Genomic DNA, 21,600 nt, shown 5'->3' with positions numbered 1-21,600 from the left:
ATAAATGGTGTGACTCTACTCTATGTATAACCAGAGAATGGAAAAATTCTGCTCCATCTGTGTACAATGAATTGAAGACCTTTCTACTGCCATATGTAACTGATGAGAAAAATAAATAAATAAATCAGAATATTAAAAGAAGAAGAAGAAGAAGAAGAAGAAGAAGAAGAAGAAGAAGAAGAAGAAGAAGAAGAAGAAGAAGAAGAAGAAGAAGAAGAAGAAGAAGAAGAAGAAGAAGAAGAAGAAGAAGAAGAAGAAGAAGAAGAAGAAGAAGAAGAAAATAATAAGGCTTCAGCCAGGCCCAGTGGGCAACGCCTATAATTCCAGCAGCTCTGGAGACTGAGGAAGGAAGATCTGGAGCTCAAAGGCAGCCTTAGCAACTCAGTGAGGCACTAAGCAACTCAGCCAGACCCTGTCTCTAAATAAAACGTAAAAAAGGGCTGGAGATACGGCTCAGTGATAAAACACCCCTGGGTTCAATCCTGATACCAAAACCAAAAAGAAAAAGAAAAAAGAAAAGAAGGCTTCAAAAAATTAAGACTACTGGGCTGGGATGTAGCTCAAAGGCAAAGCACTTGCCTCACATTGACAAAGCCCTGGGTTTGATCCCCAGTCCCCACCCCTGCCCCCCCCCAAAAAAGACAAACCAAAGAAAGAACATCCCCCCCAATAAGATTAAAAAAAAAGACTGCTGTGAATATTTGTGTACAAGTCTTTGAGCAGTTTTGTTTCTCATTACCTTTATTTAAAAAATAGTTTTGTAGGAAATGACAATTTTCTCTCAGCATAATAAAGAGTGTGGGCTGATTTCCATGGAACTTTATTCATGGGAATTCTTTGTGGCCTGAGTTGAAGCTGCATTTTTCCTGAGATTTCTCTCCACTTCTGTCAGTCACCCTGGAACTCTACAAGAGAGAGGTCACCTTAAACTGTCTGCTCAAGGTTCTTCACAGTACATAGACAGTTTGCATTCAAAATAAAAACCTACACAAGTGTTAGCTCATGATCATGAGTTCTTATAATCCCTCAATCATCCTACAGTGAGGGTCTAGCTCTATTGGAGACCCAGAGTTAAGCAGAGCCTCCTATGTGGTTCCTCACCAGGGTGGGTCCCATGCTTTCACACCTATTCCCCATATCCAAAAAAGCTTTTAAACTCTAGATTTTTTTGTTTTCATGCTAGCTCAGGATGTATTATATTACAGTCAGTATTTAAATTGTTCCAATAAAGAGGATTATTCAGTGTATCTATTTCTACCGTACCACTAAAATGGAAGACCCCATTTAATTCTTTTTCATTTCATCTAAGATGGTGGGAATTAGAATAGGTTCCCTATTCAACACATGTAGATTGAGCATCTTTCTTTCTCTCTCTCTTTTTTTTTTTTTTTGGTACCAGAGATTGAACTCAGGGGCACTCAACCATGAAGCCCCATCCCCGGCCCTATTTTATTTAGAGACAAGGTCTCACTGAGTTGCTTAGCACCTTGTTTTTGCTGAGGCTGGCTTTAAACTCATGATCCTCCTGTCTCAGCCTCCCAAGCCCCTGGGATTACAGGTGTATGCCACTGTGCCACCCAGCCAATTTAGCATCTTTCTTGAGATGAGAGAATATGCTCCTAGTGGTTAAGGTCATGGATTTTGGAGTCAGAAGTGTATTTAAACACCAATTCTGCTTCCTGGTAAAAGTGTGATTTTGTGTAAGTTACTCTACAAACTTTAGTTTCCTATCTATGAATGGTGATAATTACAACCCATCTTTCCAGTGCAACTGTGAATATAAAAGGAAATAGTCTGGGACTAGGGGATGTAGCTCAGTTGTCGAGTATATGCTTAGTATGGAGGAAGCCCTGCATTCAATACCCAGCACCTAAAAAAAGAAAAAAGAACTTAAAAAAAAAAAATCCATGTATGGGCTGGGGATGTGGCTCAAGTGGTAGTGCGCTCGCCTGGCATGCGTGCGGCCTGGGTTCGATCCTCAGCACCACATTCAAACAAAGATGTTGTGTCCGCCGAAAACTAAAAAATAAATATTAAAAAAAAATTCTCTCTTTCTTTAAAAAAAAAAATCCATGTAAAGTGCTTAAAGTGGTGGCTGGCACATAATTTCATAGTTGCAATTATCATCATCATCATTAAATGTGCCTAGGAGTCCATAAAATCAGAGGCTTCTCATTTGTGTTTTCAGAAAGAGGCCTTTAGGAAAATTAAAAACGTATCAGAGCATAAGAAAGAGAAGGATTAAGTAAAAAGAACTTCATAGGTCTTCCAAAATTAATATTCGACTGGCACCAAACTCAGCAAAACCACAGAAACAAAAAAGCAAAGGAGATAACTGTTTCTTCCTTTGGTGGTATCTCCTTCTTACCTAGCAATACTGCTTTGGTTCTCTGAACAGCACATTTAATAACGTGTACAGCAAAACGGCATCAAGAACACTATACTTGCTATAAAAAAAGATGAAATATTGCTGAAGCCCTTCCATTTTTCTCCAAAATTTTCCAAATGAAAATGCAAATTGCATTATCTTTGGATCAGCAGCCACGTGGATCACCCATTCTGAAATCGCCTAGATGACTGTGTAGTAACTAGAATAGTGAACAATCTACCTTGAAGGCACAATCTACCTTGAAGTCTGGGTCAGTGTGGATTCTAATTTTCTGCAACTATTCCTAAGGAGATGAATGATAATCATTCTAAATCTTAAGTCTTTTAGTCATTCAGATGCTACCTCTTTTCCTAAATTCTTTTCCTTTCTGAAGAAAGAAAGGACAGGAGAAACAAAGCGTGTAAGTTATGATTACATGAAATATATGTGGAAGCTCATTAACCTAAATGGACAACAGTAAGACAAAAATCTAATTAAGTGAAAAGCATGAAAATTAGTATCTGGCACACAGTAAGTAATAAGTATCTGTTAGATTACATTATATACTTTATAGGCAAATGATGGGGTCAGGGCATCTATATTCTTAAAAAAAGCTGCTTAGATATTGTGGTCATATGGGAGGGAAGGGAACCATGACAAGAAGTTGACCTTTGCCTGAGTTCAAAGGACACAACCGCATGTTAGAAGATGAAGAGGCATGAATAAGTTCATCACTTGTGCAATGTTCCTTTATCTACCAAAGAAACCTACAGCCTTTCGTCTAAAACAAAAAGATTGTGAATTTATCTTTCTTTAAGATTTCATGAATTTCAGCAAAGTGGACTTAATGGTCCAAGATGATAATATCTAATATATAATTTTCATAAAATGTTTACAAGGCACTTTCACATGGCTGATTTTCTTTTATCCTTACAAATAGATCTCTCAGTTGGGTAGGACAGTTATAGGGTTCCTTGTTTCATTAAAGAAGATACAGGAGCCCAGAGAGGTTATATGAGGTCACCTCTAGCAGGGATCAGAGCCCACATCTGACTCTTTTATTCCTCCCTGCTTCTGCTTCAAATAGAATAGTTAAGGATCTGGCTTTCCAAAGTCAATCAATTGAAAAAGAAGAAATCACATTTTTAAAAACAAGGGCTAGGGGTAGAGCTCAGTGGTAAAGTGCTTGCCTTACATGAACGAGGCTCTGGTTTGATCCTTAGTACAGCTACCCCCGCAAAAAGTATAAAACAAATAAATACATTACAAAATGCTCAACATCAGTAGTCATTAGGGAAATGGAAAATCAAAACCACAACAAGAGAATCAAAATCACTTTGAGCCCTTCAGGAAGTCTACAATCAAACAAACAAAACCACGGGGCATGGTGGTACATGCCTGTAATCCCAGTGGCTTGGGAGGCTGAGGCAGGAGGATTGCAAGTTCAAAGCCAGCCTAAGCAATAATTTAATTGAGGTACTAAGAAACTCAATGAGACCCTGTCTAAATAAAATACAAAATAGGACTGGGGTTGGGCTCAGTGGCCAAATGCCCCTGAGTTCAATCCCTGGCACTGCCCCATCCCCCCATCTTAACAAAATACAAACAGATAAACAAAAATTGAGAAAATGTTAGTGAGAATGTAAAATGATACAGCTGCTGTGGAAAATAGTATGACAACTCCTCAAAAATCTACACATATAATTACCATAAGATTCAGCAATTCCACTTCTGGGTATATAACCGAAAGAACCAAAAGCAGGGTCTCAAAGAGATATATCTGTACATCTATATTCAGTGCAGCATTATTTATGATAGCCAAAAGGTAGAAGCAACCCATGTGTCCATCAACAGAGAAAGGGAAAACAGATGAATGTATGTAACTACAATGAAACATTATTCCATCTTTAAAGGGAAGGAAACTTTTAAAAAATATATTTTTAGTTTTTGGTAGACCTTTATTTAATTTATTTATTCATTTACATGCGGTGCTGAGAATTGAACCCAGTGCCTCACACATGGTAGGCAAGTGCTCTACCATTGAGCCACAACCCCAGCCCCAAAAAGGAAGGAAATTTTGACATGCTCCAATATGTATAAACCTAAAAGACACTATACTAAGTGAAATGTCAGTCACAAAAGAACAAATACTGTATGATTCCATTTATGTGAGGTCAAATACTCTTCATAGAGTAGTCAAATTCACAGAGAAAACGGTATGGTGGTTGCCAAGCATTTGGGGGAGGGAATGGGTACCAAGTTTTAGTTGGGGAAGATGAAAAAGTTCTGGAGATGGATAAATGGTAGTGATGATTGCACAAAAACGTCAATGCATTAAATGCATTCTAAAAACTAGACACTTTAAATATGGTCAATTTAATGTAATGTTTGTTTTACCACAATTAAAAAAAAAAAAACAGAATGAGCACACTTTAAAGAGTAGAACTAATTAGAGAAAAACCTTTCTTCCTAGCTCTTTTCCCTCTTGAACAATCTAGTATAGGCATTTTGCAGCTTTTAGTATTGTGAAGTCAGAAGAGAACATATAAAAACTCCCAGTGAACCAAGGCTTCCCTGTGATCCTCGCACATCTGGAACAAAAAGCAAGCTCGGTAGGCTATAGGCACTCCTGGATACTGTGGTCTGGTTTTCTAGGCCAAAGACTGCCTTCTTAGCTCTGTAGGCATGCAATCCAGAGTTACAGGGAAAAACAACAAAAGGTAGAAGTAAACTTTAGTTGTCAGTCTGTGTGTTGGGTCCTCTAGGAAAGAGTGGACTTTTAGTTCTGAAAGGCTAAAACTTGTCTTATATCAAAATGTAAGTCAGTTGCAAAGCAACAATGCCAACATTTACATTCTAAGTTCACAGGACTTTAAAGTTCCCACAGGAAGGATCCTGCTCAAGTTTTGGAATCTTGAAAGGCAGAACTGCCTGTTCTTCAATGTTCAGTTTAGCCTGAGGGTTAGAAAGGTTATAGGTTGGAATGTAGCTCAGTGGGAAAGCACCCCTGGGTTCAACCTCTAATATCTCCCCACCCTGAAATCACCAGTCCAATTAGGATACTTTAAACTGAGGCTGTGAAATACCCTTTCCTCCAACTTGAAGCCCAGATCTGCTTGAGTGTGGTGGGAGATTTTTTTCCCCCTTTTTTAATATCTAAACCCAGCTGTGACGCTTCTGTCTACCACTACCTGTACATCTGTTTCCTACAGAGTACTGTTGCCTCAAGTGAGATGCGTGAGGCTTCTGTAGATGTTGGGGAACAAGATGGAACAAAAATGCTTCACACCTGGCTCCCAAATTACAGGAACGCTGGACTGGGGCCAACACAAGCTGGCACAGCACCAGCTGAAATGGACATCAATTAAGGAGTCTGTCATCTTTCAAGACTAGAGGGTCTTTTTTCACTCTCAATCTACTGCTCTACAAACCAGCCACAGTACCACTGGTAGGGTTTTCCAGATGGGATTATTTCCCTTAGATTCCACATTTGCAGATTTATTATGGAACTTGTTTTTAACCCCTCCATGTTTTTGAAACCAATGTGAATTATTTACTCCACATTACAGTTTTATCTTCAATTGAATTTGTCCATAGCTAAAAAAAAATAAACAAAATTGTACCTTCATGGGCAGAAAAATAAAAGTTTAAAGCTGCCTAAAAGCTACTGCTTTGTTTACAAAAAGGCAATTAAATAACTGAGATTAGTGAAGGGTCAGAAATTCTTCTCTGTACACATCACTCCTACTGGGGTCAGAAGCCAGAGAGTCTTGACCAGATGCCACTATACTGGAGAAGTGGACAGACCTCTAATACTAAAGCAGGCCTCCTCTAACCATCACATGCAGTGTTAGTGATCCATACCATGTACAGAGAGAAAAAGAAATTTTGCTAGTGCCTAGTCAGTGGCAAATGCTGTTTAAGGAAAAAAAAAAAAAAAAAAAAACCCTCAACAGGGATCAGCAATTTAAAAGTGATGAGATTCCACATAGCATCTTATCTTGACTTTTGTCTCATGAGGCAAGACATATTTTCTCCCCTGTACCTAAGTGGGCTGCCCTGTGGAAAGAATTCCATGCAACATGAAAGAGTTCCATGATAAATAAATATCTCATCCACATTTAATGTATGTTCTGAGAACTGAATTCCATTGCCTCAGGGGGCATCTGTGGCTGCCAATTTGTTCTCATGGCAGAACCCTGTGTGGCAGAGCCCTGACTAGGTTCTGCTGATGCTTGTTTGGAAAAAGAGTCCTGCTGGAGATGAAAGCAGCTCTTCAAAGCGGGTGACTCCTTGAAGGCTATCACTTTAGGGCTTGAGAACGATTACTTATCAAAAGTGACTTCACTCTGGGATGTACTCTGAGCAAGAAGCTGGCCAGCCTATTCTGTCGGAGTTTACCAGAGCTGGAGAGGCCCCAACGGGTTCGCAGTGATGGCAGGAAGTGAAGAGCCCAGTGAAGCTAAGAGTCTAGAATCTACATCATAGGTGGGGATAGGAGAGAGGGACAGAATTGAAAAAAACTTCAGACATCTGTCTGCACAACTCAATCTTGGCACACCCTTCCCCGCTTCTTTTATTTTAAATAAATAAACAGCTTGAAAAGGTGGTCCTCACATCTTTCTGCTGATTACGGTCTCAATTTCCTTACTTGCCTATACCAAGAAAGCCTGAAACCTCAGCTCTCAGCATTTAATCAGTCAAAACTTAGTCCCCCTAAAGTGAAAGACAAGCCACAGACCCAAGAGAAAATATCGGCAACACACTTACATCTGACAAAGAACTTGCATCCAGAACATATATACAGACCTGTTAAGACTCAGTAAAAGAATGAACAATCCAATTTAAAAATAGGCAAAAGATTTGAACACTTTAACCAAAGAAAATATACAGATAGCAAATAAAACACAAAAAATTGATGCTCAATATCATTAGCTATTACAGAAATGAAAATTAAAATCATAATGAAATACCTATTAGAGAATGACTTAAAAACAAAGCAGCAAAAAAAAAAATTGACAGTACCAAGTGCTGCCAGGGATGCAGAACAACTGGAATTCACATACATTGAGAGTGGAATGCAAATGGTCCAGCCACTCGGGAAAACAGTTTGGCAGTTTCTAAAAAAGTTATACGCAGACTTACCCTATGAACCATTCATTCCATTCCTAGGCATATGTTCAAGAGAAATGAAAACCGGAACTCACATAAAAACCTATGCACAAATATTTATAGCAGTTCTATCCATGACTACCAAAAAGCCATAAATAGCCTAAATATTCATCAATTGGTATGAAAAAGTTGTAGTAATATCTATATGATGAAACACTGTTATGCCACAAATCAATTATTAATACAGGCAACAACATGGATGAATCTCAAACACAGGAAGCTAACTGAAAGAAACCAAACACACACACACACTATATATATATATATATATATTTTATATGACTTTGTTTAGTGACATTTTGGAAAAGGCAAAGTTACTGAGACAGAAAACAAGATGACAAGTTGCCAGAGACCAGAGACAGGAAAAGGAGCTGGATGCATGAGGGAATTTGGAGGGCTGATGGAAAAATGCTTTATATTTTAATTGTGGTGATAGTTACATGACTGTTTACAAGTTTATGAAAACATATAAACCAACTAATACTGGTTTCAGAGAATCCTTGGGGGTTAGGGTGAATTGGAGGAACATCACTCCATTCTGTGAATAGATATACCTGAGGATGCACACAGGTAGAGTGTGACTGGACTTAGACAGCCCACCTTTACCCTGAAATTAGAGGCAACACTAAAACTAAGCTATCTGTTGTTATAAAAGGAACTTTATGCTCTTTGTGCTCCAAACTTTTAATTATTTTTCCAAAATGTGACTAGACAACACAACCTTCTTTACAGATAAAAAGATATCAAGTCTCAGGCTAGTTTTTCTCCTCCTCTTTGTTTCCTGTTTCATTTGGGCAGAGGTCTCTGTTTCTACAAAGAGCAAAATGCATGCAAGTTTAAATCACAGTAGAAATCAGAGGCCTACACTTACTGGAGGCTTCTTGGCCTGAATGGTAGTATGAACAGACACTAATAAAAATAAATCCTCAAACACATTTTAAATAATGAACAAACACCTGCCAAACTCTACTCAAAAATATACTCCAAGAAATCTCTGTCATGTTTTCAGTGAATGAGGTTAAAAATACAAAATATCCCTGTAATACTAAAGTTTCTTTTATTTAATATCATTATTAGCGTAATAGTAAAATGATAGGGATGGGCATCTCTGAAGTACAGTAGTTTGAAGAAAAAAATTGGTGTTTTATGATAAGGTCGTAAGAACTCGGGGGTAATTAAGTCTCGTGGATACAGATGTATTGTTATAGCAGTTCCTAAAGGACTGTGAAGGCAGTTAACTTGAAAAAGAGAACATATTCCCACTCCCACCACAATAGGTGATCGTCATATCTCCACTTATTAGCACTAGTACTTCTTGGGTGCTTCAAGAGAGAGGAAGGAAATACTTGGAAATTATAACTAAGCTACAATTCTTCAAGAGCAAAAGCATGTAAGCATATGCACGCATACAAATGCAGAGAAAGTGCTTTTTTATTTAAATAGAGGAAACTGCCATGTCTACCTCTATAAGCAAAAGTATTAATCATCCACCGTCTGTTTTTAATCCACATGCTCCTGATCCTGCATCTGAATGTATTGTTATCAGGGGAAGGAATATTTCTGCTCAATCTTATTCACCAGCCAAAACCCTGAAAATGTGAAAACCACATTGGTGAAGTACCTTCTTGGGGACCCAGAAAACTCTGCTGAGCTGCTGCCTTTTTTTGTTGTTGTTATTTGTTTTCTTTCTTTTAAAATGATGAACAAATGTGAATTTCAGGGGGGACTAGAAGGGGAAAAAGGAACAGCTCAAGTTACAGGTCCTTTCATATCACGGAGTGACACTATCCTTAGGGAAATTAGTATTTTCTCTTCTGTATTTCCCAAAGGGGATCCAGCCACACAACCTGATTGACATCAGCCTGTAGGATGCAAGCTTGGGCACCCAGGTGCATCCCTTACTGAGCATTTACAAATGAAATGGCAAGTCCAAACAGAAAGCTTTCCTCCCTCTTGTCTCCATTCCTTCTGGTTCATGCTTTACTAGCTGTAAAAACAGGGACTAAATAAAATAAGCGTCTGTATTAGTCTAAGCATGTTCCTCCCATTCTTTGTGCTGGCAACCCTTTCCCCTCCACATGCTGGCTCCCAAAAGGGTCCCAAAGCCCATATGTGTGCTTGAGTACCTTCAAAGGCATTAGTTACCACCTTTGCAGTCTCACTCTAAACTGTGCATGGGGCCACCCGTGACACAAAAACTCTGGCAAGATTAGGGGATGGCAAGAGCAGAAGAAACCACAATATGCCTGAGACTCCCAGGAGAACAATGACTAGTGCTGGTAGGGAATAGACTGACAGACAGAGCAGACAGACTCTAACCAGGCCTTGCTCTGTTTTCGATGCAACACAAATGTTTTCCATTAGAAGTTCCCTGTCCCACAAACACTCATACATGCGGCTATGAAATCCACATACTTAACTTCTGCTTTTCTGGCACTCTGACCCAACTACCTCTCCTGTTCCTCTGGAACAGAGCACAGAAAAGAGTGAACAGATTCCAGTATCCTCAGTACAAAGGTAAATGGAAGAGAACTGGAATTAGAAGTATGCTTACTAAGTACAAGATTGTGCTTGAGCAGGCTAAATAGAAGAGGGGAAAAAAAAGGACTTTCTTTTTCCTAAAACAAGTTCTATCTAGCTCTGGATCTTACTGGTTGGTCTCTCTGCTTTCAGCTTAAAGTTTGACTTTACTTTCTAGTAAAGTGTGCAGTTGATCTTCATCACAAGGTGTTGGTCACCATTAAAAGAAAAACAGGCAAAAACCTCAGAACACTCATTACAAAGCCTGCAAAATTCTAGTACTAAGAAATTAGGGAATGCAGGCTTATTAGTAACCCAGATTTCAAACACTCAGAACTAGATGAGTATTTCACTTGTGAGAAGCAGCTAAATTAGAAATTCCTAAACCATCAGCAACCTCTCCTCCCACCACTAGTTGAACCCTGTTCCTGGTCATCTCTAATCACAGAAGTGAGGACACATGGATGTTTTATTAATCCCTTACAGGAAGGAGGAAAAAACAGAAACAAGCCAAAATTCAAGAAAATAGTAAAAGACATACACTGAAAAGAAGGGAAAAAGTGAAGTTTAACTGGCATGTGAGAAATAAAAAGGAAATCCCCTATTCAGGCAGCTCTGGAGTTCCCTAATTGCACAAGAGCAGAGGACACCCCCTAATGTGTATGCCTTGTTAAGCAATTGCTCAACCTACACTCATTGTGCAATTCCAACCTTCCAAAGCTTTTTTGCTGCACATATGCAAACCACGTTTTCTTCTGCACTCCAGAATTAAGAACAGTTTCTCATTTTTCTCTTCTTCACTTTGGGGTGTGTGTTTATGTACATGAGCCAAAAAAAAAAAAAAAAAAAAAAGTATTGCTAGTTAAGCATTCACTACAAATGAGGTTTTACATGATTTCATTTGGTTATTTCTGAGTTTACTGCTAGTTAAGAAACATTTGAATTTACTCTTAGGCAGCTAAGGATCTATTTTTCTTATTATGACAATAATGATATCCCCAAAAATTATCCACAAAGACATCAAACCCTCAAAAGACTTTGTTCTAAATAATGGCTATTCTGGAAATATAAAGCAGTTAGCAATGGCAGTTCCTATTTTACAGTAAAAATTCCAGTGGAAGTTTGGATAAATCACAGTCTACATTGCTAATCATAAACTTTCTTCTCAGAGAAAAGCAAATAGCAGAAATAATAATAGGTGTACACAAAGATGAAAAAACTGACCAAAAAACCCAAGAGGTCACATAGGGAAACAAATTTGCCTCTGTGAAAAGAATCTCAAGCTGTACATTGTAAAAAAAATCTATTATAAAAACTAGCTACTAACTAGGAGAAAATATTTAACAAAATGTATAAAACAAAATATTACTATATGTACAATGTATAAAAGAACTCCTTCATATTGTTAATAATAGCTCTATAAAAATGGGCAAGGCCACATATGTGCAGGAGAGATATTTAAATAGACAATAAATATATAAAAAGATCCTTTATCAAGTAGTAAACAAATGGCAATTAAAGCAAGATACTTTTTTACTGAGCATCAGAAATTTAAAATTCTGATAATACAGTGTTGGTGAGGGTAGAAACACATACATTGGTTGGTGAGGAGATAGAAACACATACATTGTTAGTAGAAATGTAAAATGTATGATCACTTTGGAGGACAACTGACAGTACTTGCCAAAATAGTGAACAGAACAGAATCCTATGATAAAGCAATTTCACTTGTAGGCTATACCATACAGAAATAGTCTTATAAAAATTTAAGTATAAAGAAATTCTTTTGGGCACTGTTCGCAATAATAAAATCTGGACAAAACCAAGTATCAGTTAACAGAGGGAGATATATCATGTCTACACAATGGAATATGATACAACTTGAAAAAGAATGATGTGGATTTACATGTGTTGATTTGGAAGGAGTGTATAAAAGGTGTATAAAACAATGAAAAAGTAATACATACACAGCCTGCATTTTTATTTAATTAGGAAAAATTATTCCTGTGAATGTAACAGAAGGATAGTTACCAAACTGTTAAGTAATTAAAGGGAGAAAGTTATACTATTTTCTATAATTTTATATACTTATTATATTGTTGCAGAAATTATGGATTATCTTTTATAATTAAAAAGTAAAAATAGGCCACCTTTTCCTCCTGAACATGTAAAGTCTTTTCAACATCAATGGCCATAAATGTATGAAAAAACTGATTTTTAGGCAGTGGATAACAGGGAGTATAAGATCATAATCCTTGGACTGGGGTTGTGGCTTAATGGTATAGTGCTCACCTAGCATGTGTGAGGCACTGGGTTTGATCCTTAGCACCACATAAAATAAACAAACAAACAAACAAGTAAAAAAGTCATTGTGTCCATCTACAACTTAAACAAACAAACAAACAAACAAAAAGATTTTGGTCCTTAAGAAAAAACCCATGAAATCAGCCTGTGATCATCCTAACCATGACATACAAAGCATAATCTCAAGCTAATTATGCTGGATCTGATGATCTAGGAGGCAGACAGCAGAATTTGAGGCAAAGTGGCTGGAATCTGTGAGTAAGAAAATAGATAGGAAAAGGTATGCAAAGAATGGGCATAAAGTTCATGTGAGAGCATTTAGTGATGATGGTAGTGAACTGTGGTTCCTTGGGCTAGGGTTGTGGCTCAGTGGTAGAGTGCTTGCCTAGTACATGTGAGGCACTGGGTTCAACTGTGTCCAAACTAGCCAATCCCACCAGAGGCTTTCCAGAGTGCAGCTGGGGATGAGTGTGGAACACGGAGCTATCAGAGGTCCAGCACAGCTGGGGAAAGAGCAGTACCCGAGGATGAAGGAACCTGAGTTCTGATACTACCAGAGTGCAGAGATTTTAACACTGATAACATTCAGTATCCAGCTGAGATTCCAGAGAGGCCACACTTTAGGAGTAAGGGCCACAGCCCTAAAGTTAGACCTAATCTTAAATGTATATTAGTAGAACCCCAAACCAAGCCTAAAACAAAAAATTGCACAGACAGGCATTGGAGTTTGACTACTGTCAAGTTATTAAGGCTTGGGAAATATCCCAGATTTCTATATATCTTCACTAATAAGTTTAGGATGATCAGGTAGTACTTTATCAGCTAAAATTTAAAAACAAAACAAAACACCACTCTTCAGAGGAAGATAACAAGACTCAGAATCTTTATAGTCTGATGTACACGACATCTACTAATTAAAAAAAAAATTACTAGACACAAAGAAACAGGAAAATGAAATCCATGTGTGACAAAAAGCAAATGTGAGATGGCCCAGATGTTGGCATTAGCCAACAAAGACTATAAGCAGCTATTATAAACATGTCCAAAATACCAATGAGAAGGATGTTCAAAGAATTAAAGGAAAGTATAGTCTTAGTAGTGAATAGGAAATGTCAGCAAAAAAAAAAAAAAATTATAGAAAGAACAAAACATAAATTTGTGAGCTAAAAAGCAAAACAATAAAATAGAAAATTTCGCTAGATGATAATGAATCACTCTATTATGTATAATTATTATAATGTATCAATAAAATTTTTTTTGCTAGATGAACTGGGTTTGCTGGTGTATTGTATGCTTATAATCTCAGTTATCTGGAAGGCTGAGGCAGAGGATGCCAAGTTTAATGCCAACATTGGCAACTTAGTGAGAGAGACTCCTTTAAAAAAAAAAATTAAGAAAGGGTCAGAGATATAGCTCAGTGGTAGAGTACTTGACTAGCAGATATGAGACCCTGGGCTCAATCCCCTGTAACTATACTCACACAAAAAGTAGAACTCAGTGAACTTGAAGGGAGATCAATAGAAATTAAGAAATCTGAAGAACAGGGACAAAAAACACCATTTATGTACAGGAGTCTTGCAGATCGGTGCGACTATATAAAAATGTCTAATATGCATATAATTGGAATGCCAAAAAGAAGACAAGGTAATTGCAGCACAAAACAGAATAATGTCTGAAAGACATCCCAAATTTATTAAAAAACATCAGCTTACATATTTAAAAGGCTCAGTGGATATTAACCAGAATAAATATAAAAAGAAATATGCCTGGGTTGGGGCTGTAGCTCAGTGGCAGAGTGCTTGCCTAGCATGTGCAAGGCACTGGGTTCGATCCTCAGCACCACATAAAAATAAAACAATAAAGGGGGCTGTGGCTGTGGCTCAGAGGTAGTGCACTTGCCTGGCATGTGTGAAGCACTGGATTCAATTCTTAGTACCGCATATAAATAAATAAAATAAAGGTCTATTAACAACTTAAAAAAAAAACAATAAAGGCATTCGGTCAATTTACAACTACAAAAAATAAAAATAAAAAAGGAAGTATGCCTAACATATATCTTAATCAAATTTTTGAAAACCAATGTTAAGAAAAAATTTGAAGCAGTCCAAATAAAACATTACAAAGAGGGACATAAGAACAACTGCTAACTTCTTATGAGAAAACAGTAAAGCCAGGTGACAACAGAACCACATTCTGAAAGTCTGCTGAAAGGAAAAACAAAAAATAAAACTTTAATCCACAATTTTATATCTGGCTTAAAAAAATGCAAATGAAAACCTTAAAAGATGAAAGAAATAGAGACGTTTTTAGATAAATAAAGGCTATGCAAATTTGTCACTAGCCATCCTGATGATGTCCTGTAGGCTGAAGACAAATGGTATGGAAACTTGATTTTACAGACTAGAATGAAGAACACCAGTAAATAATTGGATAAATATAAAAGTCTATGTTTATTTTTCTTTCACATTTCACTTAAAAGACAATGAACTGTTTGGCAAAAATAGTAATGTAGCATAGCAAGGTTTTTTTTTTTTTTTTTAAATATTTATTTATTTTTGTTTTCGGCGGACACAACATCTTTGTTTGTATGTGGTGCTGAGGATCGAACCCGGGCCGCACACATGCCAGACGAGCGCGCTACCTCTTGAGCCACATCCCCAGCCCCAGATAGCAAGGTTTTTAACATAGGAAAACTGAAAGATATCTGCACATAACAAGACAAGGAAACAGAATTAAACTATTCTTGGAGTGTGAAGCAGAAAGCATAAATATGAAGTGTAGAGAGACACAATACTGACTCTAATTCTAGGCTGAAAAGTCAGGGATCCTAACTGTTAGCCCTAGAACAATCATTAAAAAATAAAAAGATGACAAAAGCAGAAATGAAATATAACACTAAAACTATTGAAGACATCTGCATGACCTTGGGGGCAAAGCAAAGATTTCTTGGGGGCAAAGCAAAGATTTCTAAGACAAAAGAAACTAATTATAAAGAAAATATATGAAAACCTGAATTTCATCAAAATAAAACATTTTTGCTGTTCAAGGCTGTATAAACAAATAGAAAAGCAAACCAGCTACAAACTCCAAGAAATATTCACAGAACATATCTAAGTGTTTGTGCCCAGAATATAGAAAGAATTTTTGTAACTCAAAAAAACAAAAAACTCACCACAATGTTTAGAAAAGGCCAAAAGATTTGAAAATTTCTCAAAGACATAATCCCGACTTATGATGGTTCAAATTAGAATTTTCAAAATTATGATGGTGAGAGAGCAACACACTAGGTAGATTTTGAATTATGATATTTTCCCACACTGGTGATAAAAAAAAAAAAAAACCCTGATAGTATACTGCTGCTGCTACGCTATAATGTTCAGTAGATTAGGTTTATTAAGTACATTTTTTATATAGAATATTTTCAAATTACAATGGGCTTACTGAGACATAATTTCTTATAAGCTGAGGTGTTTCTATACATGAAATGGCAATAAACCCACAGAGATGTTCATCATTCAAATCAGAGACATTCATCAATAATCATTACTCAAATGCCACTCAAAACTGAAATGAAGGGCTAGGGGTTGTGGCTCAGTGGTGGAACGCTTGCCTAGCATGTGTGAGGCACTGGGTTCAATTCTTAGCACTACATTAAAAAAATTAAAATAAAGGCATTATGTCCATCTACAACTTAAAAAAAAAACACAAAAAACTGAAATGAAGCCAGGTACAATAGTGCGCACTTGTAATCCCAGTGGCCTGGGAGGCAGAGGCAGGAGGATCACAAGTCCAAAACCAGGCTCAGCAACTTAGCAAGACCCTGCTCAAAATTTTAAAAAATATATATTTTTAATTAAAACAAAACAAAACAAAAAAGGGCCAGGGATGTTGCTCAGTGGTTAAGCTCCCTTGGCTTCAATCTTTGGTACAAAACACAAAACAAAACAAAAATTGAAATGAAGGTGGGCTTGATGGCACACACCTGTAATTCCAGGAGGATACAAGTTAAAGGCAAGCCTAGGCAAATTAGCAAGATGTTATCTTAAAATAAAAAAATTTAAAAAAGGTCTAGGGATGTAGATCAATGGTAGAGCAACCCAGATTCAATCCCCAGTACCGCAAATAACAACATACCACTGACCAAAAAAAAAAAAAAAAAAAAAAAACTCCTAAAGTTAGATGCTATTTACTTACAAGAATGGCTAAAAATTAAACAATCAAAACATAAACATCCCACATGTCCATCATCAAATGAATGGATAAAGTGTGATATATCCATAAGATGAAATATAATTCATTAATAGTGGAAATGAAATACTGAAAAACGGAGATGGCATGGATGAATTTCATAGACATTAAGCTGAGCAAAAGGAAAAAGACATAAAAGTACATACTACAAGATTACATTTATAGGAAATTCTTCAACAGACAAGTCTAATCTATAGCAAGAATAATTAGACCAATAGTTGGCTGAGGCAGAGTGGGACAGAAGACAGGTGAACTTGTGAACATTTTGAGGAGAAGGAAAAATTCTATATCTTGATTGGGATAGTCATTACACAGTGGTTAACATCAATGCATAAATATTGTAATTATATATCAATAAGCTGATTAATAAAAGTAAAGGTATTAACTATAATTGTTTAAAATACTTTTTTAGTTGTAGATAGACACCATAGCTTTGTTTATTTTTATGTGGTGTTGAGGATCAAACAAACTGCCTCATGTGCTAGACAAACACTAACACTGACCTACAACCCAAGCCATAATTTTATATCTATAAAATTATTAAATAATGCATTATTTTACGTATTTGAGAGACTGATTATATTAGTTAAAAAAATAAAGGAAGAGACAGGAAGTACTGAGATTATGGGCAGTAGTTTTTTCTCTAATTATAGTACATCCTCCTCTAATTTCAATTTTATTTTTAATTGTGGTCCATATTTATTAAGGTCTGAGCCAAAGATTGTTTATATGTACATATGTAGGTAGGTTGATAGGCAGATTCAGTTTTTAATCTACCGGTCATTCCCATCAACCAATTCCGAGCATCACTATTTATATAAGCAATCCTGACTGTCCTGACTTTCTGGTCCTTAGATGCTACATGTCCTGACTTTCTGGTCCTTAGATGCTACATGACCACTATTCTTAGATTTTTGCACTTTGGCTGCATGTCAAAACAGGTGTGCCATGAGAAAGATGTGAGTAAACTTAACCTGTCCTAATCCATTCATATGAACTTTTACTTCCTTGCTCATTTCAGAAACTATCCTGGGAAATCAGATGATCTTCCTCAAACCAAGTCAAAAGTTTCCAAGTTGCTAGTGAAAACTCAAGCTTCCAGTGAAAATAAAACTATCAAAGGCAAGAGAAGAACTGTAAATACTGAGTTAATATGTTTGTTCAATCACTCTACTACTGTATTTATATATATTAAGAGTGTGTGCTCTAGACTTAGATTGCCTGGATTTGATTCTATCATTCTTAGCTGTGTCATCCTGGGTAAGTTCTTTCCTATAGCAAAAATTCCCACAGGGCTTTTGTGAAATTTAAATGAAATAATGTAAAGCTTATCACATAGTGCCAAACACATAAGGACACCAAGTGTCATTTATATAGTTCAGAGTCTTCTAGGAAAGGAGACCATCCAGACATGCGACTCTTCATATATATTCAGGAAAGATATATTCATAGCATTCTGAATGTAAATTTTTTTTTTTTTTTCTGAAGAGCTCAGAAAAGCTGTCTGGCAAAATGGAGGTAAAGCATGTGAACTCTCAGGTAATATGATTATAATTCTAAAGTTACAGATAGTATTAGAAAAACTACTTATACCTGAGGTCTTTATTTTCATGGGCACAACAATCTTCGCCTAATTGTTACAACATCAGCATCCACCAAGTTCCTAAAAGTAGAGATTCTTAATGGTGTGGAATCCAGACCATTTAGCATGAGGTGTGAACTTATTAGAAATGCAATTTTCAGTCTCTCCTCCTCCCCCAAATCAGCAACTCTCAGGCTAGGGCACAGAAATTGGTGAGGTTTTGTTTATTTTTTGCAGTACTAAATATTGAACTCAAGGCCTCACACATGCTAGACAAGTGCTTCACCACTGACCTACATCTCAGTTCTTTCTTTTTTTTTAATATTTATTTTTTAGTTGTAGTTAGACACACACCTTTATTTCACTTGTTTATTTTTGTATGTGCTGCTGAGGATCGAACCCAGTGTCTCGCACGTGTGAGGCGAGCACTTTACCGCTGAGCCACAACCCCAGCCCATCCCAGCTTTTATTTTTTTATTTTTTTGGTACCAGGGATTGAACCCACATCCCCAACCCTTTTCATATTTTATTTTGAGACAGGGTCTTTCAAGGTTGCTTAGAGCCTCCCTAAATTGCTGAAACTAACTTTGAACTCACAATCCTCCTGCCTCAGCCTCCACAGCAGCTGGGATTACAGGTGTGTGCCACCACACCCGGCACTTCAGCTCTTTTAAAAAAATTTTGAGACAGGATCTCGCTAAGTTGCCCAGCCTGCCCTTGAATTTGGAGATCCTTTTGCCTTAGTCTCCTGAGTGATTGGTTTTACAGGTGTGTGCCACAGTGCCTGGCCTATAGTAAGTTGACTTTAAAAAAAGAAGTAGGAAGCAGTTTTCTCTGCCCCAGAAACTGGAGTTTTAATAAGCCCTCCACAAGATTTTGATGAATAGCAAAATGTGAGAATTACTATCCTAGAATAAAAGAAAACACCTAATCACTGACCTATCCACAGTACGGTAAAAAAAACTGAGTTCCCCATTTGGTTAATTAGATTTATAAATTAAATGAAAACTGATATAATCTGAAAGAAGTGGAATAAACAAAAGTAGTAATTAATAATACTATAAATTTATAAATTACTAGGGTGAGAGGTGAGAGAACATAAGAAAGGTGAGGGCCATGCTGGGGTTGTGGCTCAGCGGTAGAGCGCTCGCCTTGCATGCACCAGGCTCTGGTTTCAATCCTCAGCACCACATAAAAATAAATAAGTGAAATAAAGGTATTGTGTCCAACTATAACTAAAAAAATAAATATTAAAAAATAAAGGAAGGAAGGAAGGAAGGAAGGAAGGAAGGAAGGAAGGAAGGAAGGAAGGAAGGAGAGGGCCACAAAGAGGTGGGTGGAGAGAAATAACCTAATATAAAATGACAGTGTGTGAGGGCCACTGGCAAAACAAATCATTAAACAAAGGTTTTTAATTATAACTAAAGGGAGAAAAGGCAAAAAATAAGCCTGAATTCATAATGTTTTCTTGCTAAAAAATCAAAGGACTTTTCAAAACACTATATGATTCTTATTTTAACTATCCCTGGCAAGGACCCATTGGCTCAAATAGGCTAAAGAGAAGGAAATAAGAGTTCATAGTTTCTGAATATTTAGCTGGAAATGATTTTTCTTTACATACCTATGGACTCATAAGAAGGGGAAGGTAAAGAGAAACTATCTTAAAGAGGTAAAAACAAACAAAAGATCTTACCCAGCATGATGCAACAAAGGAACATTTCTTATTGCCTACTTAATAAAGTATCAACAACTCTCTCTTCAACATGTCTCTAAATTCTAATCTCATTCAGTATAAAAACAAAATATCTCCTGTAGAAAGTAACCAGAGAAAGTTCAAGTCATTCATAAACACCCTTACAATTTATGGGGGGAGGTGGGGAGATAAGTATTCCAGTGGTAAAATGGGCAAAGAACACAAGGTAATTTATAATAAATACAATCCAGTACACAGAGCCAATAAACATAATAGTTTTTTAAAAACCAACATTATTAGTAATCAGGGGCTGGGGTTGTGGCTCAGTGGTAGAGTGCTTGCCTAGCATGTGTGAGCACTGGGTTAGAGTCTCAGCATCACATATAAAAAAATATTTTAAAAAAACCAACACTATTAGTAACCAAATGAAAAGTGCAACAATGAGATGCCATATTTTTGCCCATAACTGGCAAAGTTACAAAAGTTAAACCACATTGGTAAGGAAGTTAGAAAACAAATACCCTCTTTTTTTTTTTTTTTAAACACGGTTTAAATATTGTTTGGAGGACAATTTGATTTTATCCTGAAAAGTCTTCAAAATGTATCTACCCCCTCTGACCTTGTAATTCCACTCAGCTGGGCTCTGTGGCACATGCCAATAATCCCAGCAGGTCAGGAAGCTGAGGCAGGAGAATAGCAAGTTCAAAGCCAGCCTCAACAACTTAGAAAGGGCCTAAGCAGTTTAGCAAGCACCAAACAAAAAGTTAAAAAAAAAAAAGGCTGAGGATGTGGCTCACTGGTTGAGCATCCCTGAATGAATCCCTGGGTTCAATCCCTGGTAGCAAAAACAAACCAAAACAAAAAACCCTAAGAGACAGGCAAAGATTTGTATATTAGGCTGCCTGAGATGATATCATTCATAAAACAAAAAAGTCAGTACAAAGATACATACAATGATATGTATTTCCTAAAATAAATAATGATTGAGGACTAAACAAATACTATGATATAGCGCTATAAGCTATGCAGTCACATGCACATATTTTACAGATGATAAGTATATGTTTGTTTGTTTTTCCCCTTCCTTTTAGATGAGGTCTTAGTATGTTGCTCAGGTTGGTCTTAAATTCCTGGGCTTTATGACCCTCCTGTTTCAAGCCTCCTGAGTAGCTAGGACTACAGTCACATGCCATCCCATCCAGCTCAGTTAAGGTTTTGTGGTATTGAAAATCACAATATGAACTCAACATCTTTCTCCCAAGACAATGTCCTTCCTTCCCATCCTGTCCCCGTATCTACCTATAATGCCGGTGGTATTTCAATGAAAAAAAAAAAATGCATGTAAAGAGCTCAGCACAGTGCCTGAAAAAGCATAATTTTGTTATTATTATGGTTCGATTACTTTCTCCAGAACTTAAGAACATATTGTGGCAGAAAGGGCAGAGTTTTATTTATTTTTCCTGGAATATAATTATTTTGCCTGGACACGGTTTTATTTATTTTGCTTTCAGGATTGTTATTCTGCTGGACATGGTGGCACACGCCTTTAAACACAGCTACCTAAGAGGCTGAGGCAGGAGGATTGCAATTTGGAGGCTAGTCTGAGCCACTTAGCAAAACCCTATCTCAAAATAAAACAAAAAAAGGGCTGGGAGCTGTGCGCGATGGAGCAAGCCTGTAATTCCAGCTCAAGAGGTGGAGGCAGGAAGATCT

General features: G+C 36.9%; 1 protein-coding gene and 1 long non-coding RNA gene across 6 annotated transcripts in view; both read right to left on the bottom strand.

Moving 5' to 3' along the window:
* Smg6 (SMG6 nonsense mediated mRNA decay factor) overlaps positions 1 to 21,600 on the bottom strand; it is a 226,473-nt gene that overhangs the window by 80,128 nt on the left and 124,745 nt on the right. Inside the window, exon 14 of one of the 5 annotated variants that reach the window (XM_048792899.1) lies at positions 713 to 905. The exons of the other annotated variants lie outside the window; for them this stretch is intronic. Coding sequence (XP_048648856.1) covers positions 825 to 905 — 81 coding nt within the window. The 3' untranslated portion in view covers positions 713 to 824. Of the gene's footprint in view, positions 1 to 712; positions 906 to 21,600 lie in introns of those variants that run through there. 5 annotated transcript variants of the gene reach the window in all.
* Positions 17,186 to 18,532, bottom strand: LOC125613297. The gene is made up of 2 exons (XR_007343812.1): positions 17,511 to 18,532; positions 17,186 to 17,479 (listed from the first exon to the last, which is right to left on the bottom strand). It is a non-coding gene; the product is annotated as an uncharacterized LOC125613297 (long non-coding RNA).

Source organism: Marmota marmota, unplaced genomic scaffold (genome assembly GCF_001458135.2).
Source record: "Marmota marmota marmota unplaced genomic scaffold, marMar, whole genome shotgun sequence".
Classification (NCBI taxonomy): Eukaryota; Metazoa; Chordata; class Mammalia; order Rodentia; family Sciuridae; genus Marmota; species Marmota marmota.
Note: the sequence above shows the minus strand (reverse complement) of the source record. Positions and strands in the feature narration are given on the sequence as shown.